The 13450-nt window shown below is 54.1% G+C and overlaps 1 protein-coding gene across 1 annotated transcript in view; it reads left to right on the top strand.

Moving 5' to 3' along the window:
- Positions 1 to 13450, top strand: part of MYO1D (myosin ID) — a 162333-nt gene that overhangs the window by 85224 nt on the left and 63659 nt on the right. The window contains exons 18-20 of the mRNA XM_040087488.2: positions 3097 to 3241; positions 4975 to 5079; positions 12808 to 12921. Coding sequence (XP_039943422.1) covers positions 3097 to 3241; positions 4975 to 5079; positions 12808 to 12921 — 364 coding nt within the window. The remainder of the gene's footprint in view (positions 1 to 3096; positions 3242 to 4974; positions 5080 to 12807; positions 12922 to 13450) is intronic.

The raw sequence follows: 13450 nt of genomic DNA, 5'->3' as shown, positions 1-13450 counted from the left end.
GCCCCATGACCCCTGACCCCTGACCCCTGAGCCCTGCCCCGTGCCCTCTGCCCCCTGCCCCGTGCCCCCTGCCTTGTGCCCCCTGCCCCCTGACCCCTGAGCCCTGCCCCGTGCCCCCTGCCCCGTGCCCCCTGCCCTGTGCCCCCTGCCTTGTGCCCCCTGCCCCGTGACCCCTGACCCCTGACTCCTGAGCCCTGCCCCGTGCCCCCTGCCCCATGCCCCCTGACCCCTGAGCCCTGCCCTGTGCCCCCTGCCCCGTACCCCCTGCCTTGTGCCCCCTGCCCCATGACCCCTGACCCCTGAGCCCTGACCCCTGTCCCCTGACCCCTGAGCCCTGACCCCTGAGCCCTGCCCCATGCCCCCTGCCCCGTACCCCCTGCCCCATGACCCCTGACCCCTGAGCCCTGACCCCTGTCCCCTGCCCCCTGAGCCCTGACCCCTGTCCCCTGCCCCGTGCCCCCTGCCCCATACCCCCTGCCTTGTGCCCCCTGCCCTGTGACCCCTGCCCCATGACCCCTGAGCCCTGCCTTGTGCCCCCTGCCCCCTACCCCCTGCCCCGTACCCCCTGCCTTGTGCCCCCTGCCCCATGACCCCTGACCCCTGTCCCCTACCCTGTGCCCCCTGACCCCTGTCCTCCGTCCCGTGTGTTAGGAAAGTTAATCCACAAACACCAGAGGTTTATGTCCAAAAATGAAACAGAGGAGTGCTTTTATTTTATTCAAATAAAGGGAGAGGCCATGGGGCGTTTCCCCTGGGGTCTCTCAGTTTTTCGGAGGACGCAGCCTCCTTTTTATCCCAATTTCCCGGCCGCATTTCCCTCTCTCTTTGCCCATTGGCTGAGGTACTGGAGAGGTGCAGACTTCCCGAAATGCCTAAGATTCCCCTCTTAATGTATAACCCCCCTTAATTTTTAATTTTTATGGGATTTATGGGGTTTTCCCCATTGTTGCTTTCATCTTTCAATATTCAATTTCATTTACAAACAAACTTATGGTTTGTTTGTAAAGGCAAATATCTTCTTTTCCATCCATCAATCAGTAGAATCCTTCCCATTGTTTCTCTTATCTCTCAGTGCTGGTTTTATCTACCAGCAGACTCAGGGCGTGTTTGTAAAGACAAATCTCATTCCTCTCACGTGCCCCCTGTCCCGTGCCCCCTGACCCCTGTCCTGTGCCCCCTGTCCCGTGCCCCCTGACCCCTGTCCTGTGCCCCCTGTCCCGTGCCCCCTGACCCCTGTCCTGTGCCCCCTATCCCGTGCCCCCTGACCCCTGTCCTGTGCCCCCTGTCCCGTGCCCCCTGACCCCTGTCCTGTGCCCCCTGTGCCGTGCCCCCTGACCCCTGTCCTGTGCCCCCTATCCCGTGCCCCCTGACCCCTGTCCTGTGCTCCCTGCCCCATGCCCCCTGACCCCTGTCCTCTGTCCCCTGCCCCCTGTCCTGTGCCCCCTGACCCCTGCCCTGTGCCCCCTGCCCCATGCCCCCTGACCCCTGTCCTCTGTCCCATGCCCCCTGTCCCGTGCCCCCTGCCCCGTGTCCTCTGTCCCCTGCCCCATGCCCCCTGACCCCTGCCCCGTGCTCTCTCACCCGTGCCCTCTGCCCCATGCCCCCTGCCCCGTGCCCCCTGCCCCGCGCCCCGTGGCACTCCCTGCTCGTCCCAGGGGTGTCTGGCTGAAGGATGTGATGTGGGTGTCGCTGCCTTCGTGCCCTTGAGCGTGCAGAGGTTTGTTGTTGAATCCCAGAGCCCGGTGTCGTTACCGTTCGGGGCAGCTCAGATAACGATCCACAGAGCTCTGGTTCCTTCAGAGGGCGCGGTAGCAAAGGTTTATTGAAGGAGAAGCTCTTTTCTACAGTGTTCCAGTACAGTGGATAATGTTGGTTGTTTCAGACCAACTCCCCTCAGTAAACATCTTTACCATAAACAACTTGGAGAAACACCAGGTGTCAGGAGGAAGATATCAGGGATTGTTTGGGGTTCCTCCTTATGATTTCCCAGGCCCAAGTGAGAGAGTTATGCACTTGGCTTTTCCCACAGGCTTCGAGCTACTGCCTGGAGCCTAAAATCTCATTTCTGACCACTGTCAGTTCCCACACCCCAGGATGCTTTTGGATCTTAAAGCCCAGTTCCAGGGCACCTTCTACCAGACCAGGCTGTTGCACTGTGACAAACATTTGTGTTTCCTTCCTTGGCCCCTCCCTGGCCTTTCTGGTTGGTTTTGAAAAGAAAGAGCAGCTGCTCTTGGGTGAGGGGGAGGAGAAAAAGAAGGTTCTTGATTTCCTAGTGAGCCAGTGTTTTTCTGCAGTAAAATGAGCGATGTTTCCCTTGTCACCCATGTTCTGTGTGCAGAGCAGGTGTTTGTACCTTCATTAAACCTCCCAGGATCTAAAGGCTGGTGATTTTTTTTTTTTCTCTGGGAAGCTGTAGGCAAACTAGTTACAATTCCAGTTTGAGAAATGATGACTTCTGAAAGTGGCTGAACAAGAGAAATATTGGCTGGAGGAGCTTTCAGAGACCTCCTGTCCAGCCATCAGCTTGCAGGGTGGTTCCAGCAGCTCCGGATCAAGTTTTGTTATTTCAGCTTTGTTATTTTCCGCAGCTGTCTCTCAGCAGAGGCATTCATCCACCCACAGCCCGTCTGGGGAGAGAGTCCCGTGTTCAGAATTAGCTCAATTATCAGAACTACTGAATTTTAGTTGTTAAAAAGTCTTTTTATAGCGTTAATCCTGGAGCTCTGATGCTGCTGCTGGAGGCTGGGGTTTGGAGCTGCCCTGCTCTCTTCCACGGTGCTCTTGGAACTGAGGGACCAAATTCAGCTGTTAGAGGAGAATGGTGCTGTAAAAGAGCCCAAAAATTGGCTTGCAAACACTTCACTGCAAACAGATGCACCAGTGGTTGACTCGTGGGTGTGGGATGGGGAATGCGGCACCCAGACCTGTCAGGGTTGGAGGTGAGATGTGACTTTAAACCACCAAGTGACCTCTGCAGCTTTGGGAATGCCCAGGCAGGGCTCTGAGGGCGTCCTTGTGGTGCTGCTCTGGCAGCAAGAGTACTTCCTGGGCGAGCCCCGGGCTGTGGGGCTGAGCCAGGCCTTGCTTTGGCAGGTGGAGAGCGGCCGAGCTCATCCGGAGCGTGTCCCCAGAAATGCTGCCCCAGCTGAGGGCCAAGGTCGCTGCCATGGAGCTGCTGAAGGGCCACAGGGCTGACATTGGCCTCCAGAGAGCCTGGCAGGGCAACTACATCGCACTGGTGAGTGAGGGGACCCGGGCTCAGGGTGCTGAAAGGGCGAAATTCGGGAAAATGAGTGCTGGTTTCTGGGGAGGAGGAGTACTCGGAAATTTCCTCTTTATGTGGCTTCAAAACCTTGACTTCGGCTGCGCTAGGGGTGATTGTTGTGAATCCTGAGCAGCACCAGCAGCACTGAAGCAGTGCCATCAGCTGGCCCTGCACACGGGCAGAGCCAGACCTCACTGGGAGATGAAAATGCTGGACAGAATGGAAAACGGCAGAGACTGAAGTGGAACAAAGAAATTCTCTCTAGGAGGGTTTGCTTGCTTCCTTTGGTCCATCCTCCTTGGAGCACTTTGGTGTGTCGAGGTTCGGTTTCCCAAAGTGCGGAAGGGAGGAGGGAGCCATGTGCCAGCCGTGTGCCAGCCGTGTGCCAGCCGTGTGCCAGCTGTGTGCCAGCTGTGTGCCAGCCGTGTGCCAGCCGTGTCCCAGCCGTGTGCCAGCTGTGTGCCAGCTGTGTGCCAGCCATGTCCCAGCCGTGTGCCAGCCGTGTGCCGGCTGTGTCCCAGCCGTGTCCCAGCCGTGTGCCAGCCGTGTCCCAGCCATGTCCCAGCTGTGTGCCAGCCATGTCCCAGCCGTGTCCCAGCCGTGTCCCAGCCACGTCCCAGCCGTGTGCCAGCCGTGTCCCAGCCGTGTCCCAGCCGTGTCCCAGCCACGTCCCAGCCGTGTCCCAGCCGTGTCCCAGCCGTGTCCCAGCCGTGTCCCAGCCATGTCCCAGCCGTGTCCCAGCCGTGTCCCAGCCGTGTCCCAGCCGTGTGCCAGCCATGTGCCAGCTGTGTCCCAGCCGTGTGCCAGCTGTGTGCCAGCTGTGTGCCAGCTGTGTCCCAGCCGTGTGCCAGCCGTGTGCCAGCCATGTCCCAGCCGTGTCCCAGCCATGTCCCAGCCGTGTCCCAGCCGTGTCCCAGCCGTGTCCCAGCCGTGTGCCAGCCATGTGCCAGCTGTGTCCCAGCCGTGTGCCAGCCGTGTCCCAGCCGTGTCCCAGCCGTGTCCCAGCCATGTCCCAGCCGTGTCCCAGCCGTGTGCCAGCCGTGTCCCAGCCGTGTGCCAGCTGTGTGCCAGCTGTGTGCCAGCCATGTCCCAGCCGTGTGCCAGCCGTGTGCCGGCTGTGTCCCAGCCGTGTGCCAGCCGTGTCCCAGCCGTGTCCCAGCCATGTCCCAGCTGTGTGCCAGCCGTGTCCCAGCCATGTCCCAGCCATGTCCCAGCTGTGTGCCAGCCGTGTCCCAGCCACATCCCAGCCGTGTGCCAGCCGTGTGCCAGCTGTGTGCCAGCTGTGTGCCAGCCGTGTCCCAGCCGTGTGCCAGCCATGTGCCAGCCATGTCCCAGCCGTGTGCCAGCCGTGTGCCAGCCGTGTGCCAGCCGTGTCCCAGCCATGTCCCAGCCGTGTGCCAGCCGTGTCCCAGCCGTGTCCCAGCTGTGTCCCAGCCATGTCCCAGCTGTGTGCCAGCCGTGTCCCAGCCCTGTCCCAGCCGTGTCCCAGCTGTGTGCCAGCCGTGTCCTAGCCGTGTCCCAGCCGTGTGCCAGCCGTGTGCCAGCCGTGTCCCAGCTGTGTGCCAGCCGTGTGCCAGCCACATCCCAGCTGTGTCCCAGCCATGTCCCAGCCGTGTGCCAGCCGTGTCCCAGCCGTGTGCCAGCCGTGTCCCAGCCCCTCTTCCTTCAGCCCGAGGAGCGTCCTGAGCCTGTCTCTGCTCTTCCAGAAACCAGACAGCCCGCAGAGCTCCGGCTCCTTCACCCCCGTGGCCAACGAGCTGAAGCGCAAGGACAAGTACATGAGCATCCTCTTCTCCTGCCACGTGCGCAAGGTAACGCGGCCGCGGCGGCTGCCCGTGGGTGACCGCTGACCCTGGGGCACCTGGGCAGCAGCTCTGAGCACTTCCTAGGGGCTGCTTCAGGGAATTTTGGGTGGAGCAAGGTTGGGCGGCTGCTGGGGCCTCATCGTGCGGGAGGCGCGGATAAATCGTAGAGTCCCTGCCCATGCCGAGTGTCGGGACTGAATGGTCTTTAAGGACCCTTCAACCCAAACCGTTCCATGATTTCATGATAAAATCATTCTGCGTAACTGGTTTGGCTCTGACGTTTTTCGTAGCAGAATTGGGGTTTTTCTTAATCTGGTTGGGAGATTTAAGCAACTAATTAAGAAAACAGACTTGCTTAATTGTTGCAGGTAGCTCCTAATGATGCTGGTGTGAAATATCTGTTAGAGAAGGATATTTTGAATTTTACAAAGCCAGCAGACAAACCCAATTTTAGTGGCAGGCCAGCACTGTGCTGTTCAGGTGTTTTTTAGAAGCTGTATATTCTTTTTATTTGTAAATATTACAGTTGGTCCCCACGTGCACAGTTGCTCCTTTTGATTCTGCAGAGCTAAACAATTCATTCTGCAGCACAAAAATCTCAGTTCATAATAAAACTTTGCAAGTGGTAGTGAGTTGTATTGTTTATTCAACAGTGATCCATGTTTATAAAAACAGAAATCTCTAATTGCTTCCCAAGCAAAAATATTTCCGTGGAGTTTGGTTTTTCTGTGACCACGTTCTATGTGAGGATGGGGCTCACTGCTGGAGTGAGTGGTTTGGGCGCGTGGTGGTGTCAGGATTAAAGGAGGAGCAGACGAGTCTGAATCCAAACTTCCTCTTTACAACCTCGCAGCACTTGGGCTGAACCCTGAGGGACAGGGAAATGCACAATTCCCCTGGCTTTTTTCAGGTTAGGCTGAAAACAAAATAATTTTGTTTTTCAGGTTAGGCTGAAAACAAAATAATTCCTCCTCTAACTCATTTAATGAACCGATTCCAGTTGCAGTTTCTGGCTAAACTGGGATAATTTAGGAAGGACACTGTTCAGGTGTCAGAGGTGTGGTGATGGGAATTGTGGGTTTGGTGGGGATGGAACGATGGCGAGGGGAGTCGCTGGGGGTCTGTGTGTGATGGACACAGCGTGGCAGTTTTACCTTGTTCACTGTTATGCAGCTCTCCAGCCTTTCAGTCCTCGTGTTTCTCTTGCTCCTGGTTCAGCTCTCAAGGACAATCTCCTGTGCAAGCACAGGGCACAGCAGATCCCTGAAGCACAGATCCACACTTTTATCCTGTTCCCTAACTGCCAGGACAGAGCTCCTGCCTTCGGACAAGGGCCAGAGCAGCATCTGCTGATTTTGGTGGATGGAGGAATCCCTGAGCATTCCAACAGGCTGTGTTTCTGTACGTGACTGTGCTGGAAAAATCCCCTTTTTGTGGCGTTTGTTGCATTGAGGTGCCAGCACTTCAACAGTAGAAGCAGAATGGGGATGGAAAAGGTGTTACACACCATAAAGTGGATTCCTCCTGAGCCTGAAAGGCTCTCAGTGCTCTCAGAGGCAAAGCTTTAGCTGACTGTGGGTGCATTAAAAGGGCAGCTCAGCTGAAATCACAAACATTGCAGGGTTGTTCTCTTGCAGCCTTGTGGGTTTTAAATTATATTTTAGCTTCTTTTAACTTTTCAAAGATTAAATTGTTGTTGCTTTCTTCTCACAGAGAGGTAGGGCTTGATCCTCTGCTCAGTTAGGGATTCCTGGCATGGCTTTGGAGCCGTCAGCTGTGGCTGCCCCATCCCTGGCAGTGCCCAAGGCCAGGTTGGACAGGGCTTGGAGCAGCCTGGGACAGTGGAAGGTGTCCCTGCCATGGCAGGGGTGGCTCTGGTTGGTCTCTAAGATCCCTCCAAACACAAACCCCTCCATGGTTCCACGGCCTCAGCACTGCTGCAGCGCTGTGCCATCCTCAAGGATGTGTAAGCCTGGTGATTCCAGGGCATCTCCATGTCACAGATGCAAGCGATCCCATCCAAGCCCACCCTGGGGTCTTGCCCCTCCCGGAGGAAACCCTTTGTCTCCCTGCTTGTACAGACAGGAGATGTCCCAGGGGGCCTGGTGTGAGCAGAGCAGGGAACACAAACAGGGCTGAACTCGGAAGGTTAACAGGACGAGGATGTGACACTGGAGAATTCAGCATTTCCCTTTCCAAGCAGGGCATTTCCTCAGGTCATCTGTTTCTCCTGGATGTGCACACCAAGCACCAGTGAGAGCTGTTGGACCGGGGGCAGTGACTGCGTGCTCCGACTGCAGGAGCTGGGAGCAGCCTCAGCCTCCCTTGGCCCTTCACAGGAAACATTTTCCATCCTAAGCTGTTGAAAATGAGGGTGTTTCTCGTCAGAAATAGAAGTTTTGGCATCCTGCCTCTTACCCCAGAGTACAGGCAGTCCCTGAGTGACCCTCAGTGCTGGGGCAGGGGGAATCTCTCCTCATTGCTGCATTCTTCCCTTTGAATTTTTAACAGATAAATCATCAGGTTTCTTCTCTTTAGCCTTGCCTTCCCCATGTCCTACCAAACCTTACTGGCCCAGGGTGACACTTGGTGCTGGCTCGTGCAGCCTGGCCCTGGGCTCAGGGCAGATTTGTCACATCCCTTGTTCAACCTGGTTCCTTGTAGGCTGTGTTTGTTCTCAGCTGAAAATTGGTTCACGTGAAGCTTTAAGAGGGGGCCTGCAGAGTGGATTATAGAAATGAAATTATAATTATCAAGTGATTTCATCGCTTCCCTTAAATAATTCTCCTGAACAAAGCAGCAAGTCACAAAAAAAGGCTGCTCAAGTTCATCCGTGGTGTGTTTCCATGATTCAGCTTATTTGAGGATTCTTGAGCAAAACCTGTGCTGCTGCTGCTGCTGCTGTTCCCTGAGGCAGGAAGGTGTTAGTGGGAAGTGTTAAAGGGCACTTTGGTGAGCTGGGCTGAATGTTTTATTTCTGAAGCAGCATCAGCCTTCTTTTGTGGCTTCCTTCAGGCACTGAGTCACCAAACCATGTGTGAAGTAGTTGTTGACTGTCAACAGCAATGTCAGGTCAGCTGTTGGAAATGTTCCGTCTCCTGCACCTCTTTCTTCACACAGAAAACACATTAAAAGCATAAATAGTGGGCAACTTGAATAGACACAGGTTAGCCCAGAGCTCACCTATTTAAGCACATTCATGAGCAGAGCATACCCTGTGACCTGGCAGATGTTGGTTCATTAAATTCGTTGAGACAGAATTCTTTCTAGCTGATGGCTGACATTGATCTAATGAACTCTTCCTGAAGAATTTAAAAGATTCTAGATCAGGAAGAACTTCTTCCTGGAAAGGGTGCTCAGGCCTTGGCAGGGGCTGCCCAGGGAGGTTTGGAGTGCCCATCCCTGCAGGTGCCCAGGGAAGGACTGGAGGTGGCACTCAGTGCCCTGGGCTGGGGACAAGGTGGGGTTTGGGCACAGGTTGGACTCGATGGGCTGGGAGGGCTTTTCCAACCTCAATAACTTTATGTTTCTAAGTCTAAGAAGTAGATTTGTTCCAGGAGCTGCCCTCCAGGCTTTGAGGTGCTGGTAAAGTTTTCTTTGCCTGTGTGGGGGCCCGATTTCAGCAGCTTGAGCTGAATAAGAGTGGGGGGCTCTGTTTGGAGCAGTTCTTACAGAAGGGCTCCGAAGAGGCTTTGGAGCCTCAGTGTGGGGAGGGGAATGACTGAGTGGTTGTTTCCCTGCAGTAGGTACAGGTAGAAGCAGGTCATTCCTGCCTACGGAAAAATCCATCTTTTCTGAGCATTGTGGTGCTCTTCGCTTTTTCAAAAGACATTTTCAAGATTTTTGCCTTAGGAGAAACCAAATGCATATTTCATGCAAACCTCCAGATTTTGTTGGATCACCTAGGAAACAACTCTCTCTCAATTTTCTTTAGAATAAGATTTTTCTTCCCATTTTTCTCTTGTCACCTGTGGCACCAAGTTCTCTTGGGAGAATCATCTCTTCCAAAGGCCAGAGCCCTGCAGAGGCCACTGACAGAGACCTGAAAAACTTCCTTGAAGATCTGTCAGCTCTAGGCCAGACCTTCATTTCCCCCAGGAGCTTGTCAGGAAGCCAAATTAGGACTGATTGGCATTTGGATCAACAAGATATAAATCCAGAATGCCCAGAAGGTGCAGAGAACACAATGCTGGGAATGTTCTCCAGAAGGGAATGAGCTGTAGCTGAGAACAGAAGGCCTGTCCTTACTCCTACAAGCCCAGCAGTGGGATTTGCGCTGGTGTGTGAGTCCCTCCTGCTCCCCAGTGGGGCAGTTTTAACTTTAACCCACTGCAGGTGTTATTTACAGAAATGCTCTGTAGGTGCATGAGGCACCTGGAGTCTCTTTTGCTTGGAAAGAGCTGGAAGGAATTGAGAATTTGCTCCTCAGGTGAGATGAAGTGCTGGGCCTCTGCTTTGGTACGTTTCTTTAGCTAAATTTTAATATTAAAACCAGGGAGGAGCCGTGAGAAAGAAGTGGAATTTCAAACATGAGAAAGAAGTGGAATTTAAAACGTGCCTGTAGGACTCCCACAATATTCCATTGGCTTGAAATAGACCTTTGGGGTGCTGCTCAGCAGTGCTGGAGGTGAGTCCAGGTTGGCAGAGACAAGGACACCTGGTTTGGATCAGCAGTGGGGTGGCAGCAGGAGCAGGGCAGTGACTGTCCCCTGAGCTGGCACTGCTGGGTGCTGTGCCCAGTTCTGGGCACCTCATGACAAGAAGGACACTGAGGGGCTGGAGTGTGCCCGGAGATGGGAATGGAGCTGGGGATGGGCTGGAGCCCCAGGAGGGGCTGAGGGAGCTGGGAAGGGGCTGAGCCTGGAGAAAAGGAGCTCAGTGGGACCTTGTGTCTCTGCACAACTCCTGACAGGAGGGGACAGCCGGGGGGGTCGGGCTCTGCTCCCAGGAACAGGGACAGGAGGAGAGGGAACGGCCTCAGCCTGGCCAGGGGAGGTTTAGATGGGATACTGGGAAAATTTCTTCACTAAAAGGGTGGTCAGGCGTTGGCACAGCTGCCCAGGGCAGTGGTGGAGTGCCCACCCCTGGAGGGGTTTCAAAGCCGTGTGGCACCCGGGGACAGGGGGCAGTGGAGGAGCAGCTGGACTCGGTGATCTCAGAGGGCCTTTCCAGCCTTTCTGGTTCTCTGAGTGTGCTTCCCACCTCTGCTTCCCGGGCAGCAGCCACAGGACCTCCTGTCCTGGGGTGGCTCTGGTGTCACAGCACCAGAAATGTGCTCCCTTTGTCACCGGGGGCTGGACAGCAACCAGGCAGGGTCACGGCGGTGCACAGGGGGTGCTCACTGTGTCAGACAGCAAATCAACGCCCCCAGCATTGATCTGGGCTCTGAGAGGCAGATCCAGCCCCAGGGAGTGGACTTTGGTTCAGCTCCCAGCGCCTGGAGCGTGGAGAGCCCGGAGCTTCCCCAGATCCTGGCCGAGGAGCCGGTGCTGCTCCGCTCCAGCCCCCGACATGTGGCACCAGGCACTCCTAACCTACTTTCTCTGGGCCAGTCACTGTTTCCTGGCCTTTAGGTGCTTTTTTCTCCCATTCATCTGCTGCCTAAAATAATCCTGGTTACTCAGCATCTCTTCCTGTGAGGCTTCCCAGACCCTCAGTCCTGTTCTTCACCGTCTCTGAAGCACTGGAATCTCCTCCACACTCACCCTGGTCCTTCACAGGCTGTTCCAGGTGAGCCCATGGCTCCCAGGACGTTATTCCCATGTTATTCCTTGCCTGTGCCAACATTCTGCTTTTTCCGAGCTGCCTCATGTCCTTGTGCCAAGATCTCTCCAGGGCTGTCTGAAATCCTCCTCGGCTGCTTTTTCTGAGTCAGTGCCGTTAATGTAAAGCTGTCACAGAGCTCCCCAATTTGCATTTTTTTCCCTTTATCTGCTCTGAACTTTGTCACTCCGCTGCCTCCCGACTGAGGATATTTAAGTTCTCCTGATTTCACCCTGGAAAATCCTATTTACGTTCATCCTCCTCGTCACGTCTCACCCTTGTCTCCCCTTCTCAGCTGATTAATAAATATCTCAGCGACCCTGATACGCCGATGACTCCGGTTTCGCCTCAGTGAAAAACAACTTCTACTTTGTGTCCTACTTTCTTACACCCTCCTGCCAAAACTTTGCATCCTTCCTGCTGAGTGTTCAGCGCTCGGGGGCATCCACCAGCCGGGGTGAGGTGGAGCTGCTGGAGCTCCCGGGCTGGGAGAGCTGCGGGTGCTCACCTGGAGAGGAGAAGCTCCAGGGAGAGCTCAGAGCACCTAAAGGGGCTCCAGGAGAGCTGCAGAGGGGCTGGGGACAAGGGGCAGAGGGACAGGACGCAGAACAAGGATGGCTCAAAGCCTCGGGGCTGGGCTGTGCCAGCCTGTGGTGCAGCCTGGCTCTGCGGGGCAGGGATTCTCCATGGGACCTTTGGGGTGCCAAAGGCTCCTGGATAATTTGGGGACACCAGCCTGGGATGGGCTCCGCTTGGACAGGGCTTGAACGTGGCTGGGGTGTTGGGAAGGATGAAGCCAGAAAGCCCTATAAATATGATTGCTTAGATTCTGAGAATGTGAAACCTGTAACTGAGATAGAATTGAAAGTAAGTTTTGATGTTTGAGATGTCCTAGGAAAACAACCCCCAATGTATGATTTATCCCACACTTGTAACATCCCCCTGAAGTATCAAGTATCTGTAAGCAATTTCTACACTGGGGGAAGCATCTGGCCTTGGTGGGAGTGAAATCCTGGCATTTCCCTGGGTGCCACAGCTCTGCTGGATGGCTGGAACATTGCTGGTCTGTCTCTGGTTGTGAAATGGGATTACAGGGACCGCGTTCCCTTTTCACTGGTCTAAGATCTGAGGAGAAAACCTGTTTGGGAGCTGTGTGGGTTTGGGGTATTTCTGTGTGAGGCTGGGGTACTTGTTAATTTAGGGTGTTTGGGTTCGTGAGTTTGGGGTATTTTTGTGTGAGGTTGGGGTATTTTGGTTCATGAGTTCGGGGTATTTTTGTGTGTTTGGGTTGTTTTTGTGTGAGTTTGGGGTATTTTTGTGTGAGTTTGGGGTATTTGTTAGTTTAGGGTGCTTTGGTTCGTGAGTTCGGGGTATTTTTGTGTGTTTGAGGTATTTTTGTGTGAGTTTGGGGTATTTTTGTGTGAGTTTGGGGTATTTGTTAGTTTAGGGTGCTTTGGTTTGTGAGTTCGGGGTATTTTTGTGTGTTTGGGGTATTTTTGTGTGAGTTTAGGGTGTTTGGGTTCGTGAGTTTGGGGTCTTTTTGTGTGTTTGGGGTATTTTTGTGTGAGTTTGGGGTATTTGATAGTTTAGGGTGTTTTGGTTCGTGAGTTTGGGGTCTTTTTGTGTGTTTGGGGTATTTTTGTGTGAGTTTGGGGTATTTGATAGTTTAGGGTGTTTTGGTTCGTGAGTTCGGGGTATTTTTGTGTGAGTTTGGGGTATTTTTGTGTGAGTTTGGGGTACTTGTTAGTTCAGGGTGCTTTGGTTCGTGAGTTCGGGGTATTTTTGTGTGAGCTTTGGCTGTTTGTGAGTTTCGGATGTTAGCTGTGTGACTTTGGGACATTTTTGTGCAAGGTTGAGGTCCTCTTGTGTAAGCTTGGGGCATTTCTGTGTGAGTTTGGCCCTCGGCACCGCACAGTTTGGTTTCCTGTGCTCTGCAGCGATCAGGGGGACTGACAGGGTGTTTGTCTGCAGGTGAATCGCTTTAACAAGGTGGAGGACAGGGCCATTTTCATCACTGACAGACACCTGTACAAGATGGACCCCATGAAGCAGTACAAGGTGATGAAGACCATCCCCCTCTACAACGTGAGTACAGCGCTGGGGATCCTCCCCTGGGGCTCTTTCAGGGCAGTGTCTTTACTCTGTCGCTCCATTTTCACATCCATAAAATGGAAAAAGTCCTTGGGTTGCAGTTTCTAATGTATTTAATGTCTTTATAACAGTTAACAGCGCAGTTATTGCAACGCCAAAGCATCAGGGTGGGAATGTTGGGGTGTCCTGGGCAGGGCCAGGAGTTGGATTGGATGATCCTGGTGGGTCCCTTCCAACTCAGGATTTCCGTGGTTCTATGATTCTGCGATCATATTAGCTTTTAATTTTGGTGCATAAAATAAAAGCTAAACCCCAGACTGCTTCTTACACTTCTCTGCTCCCTCCCTGTTTCAGTTTTCTTTGCTGTGTGCAGGATCCTGGCCCTGGAAAGGGTTGGCATCTCACAGCAGCTTATGGCACTATTCCCGTGGCTCTGAGGGTTTCTTTGATCCTTCAGGTCGTGCTTGAATGTATTTATTTTTATTTTTTTACATTTGTTCGTGTTGAATGTAAATCTTGCCAG

Source organism: Hirundo rustica, chromosome 27, assembly GCF_015227805.2.
Source record: "Hirundo rustica isolate bHirRus1 chromosome 27, bHirRus1.pri.v3, whole genome shotgun sequence".
Taxonomy (NCBI): Eukaryota; Metazoa; Chordata; class Aves; order Passeriformes; family Hirundinidae; genus Hirundo; species Hirundo rustica.
Note: the sequence above shows the minus strand (reverse complement) of the source record. Positions and strands in the feature narration are given on the sequence as shown.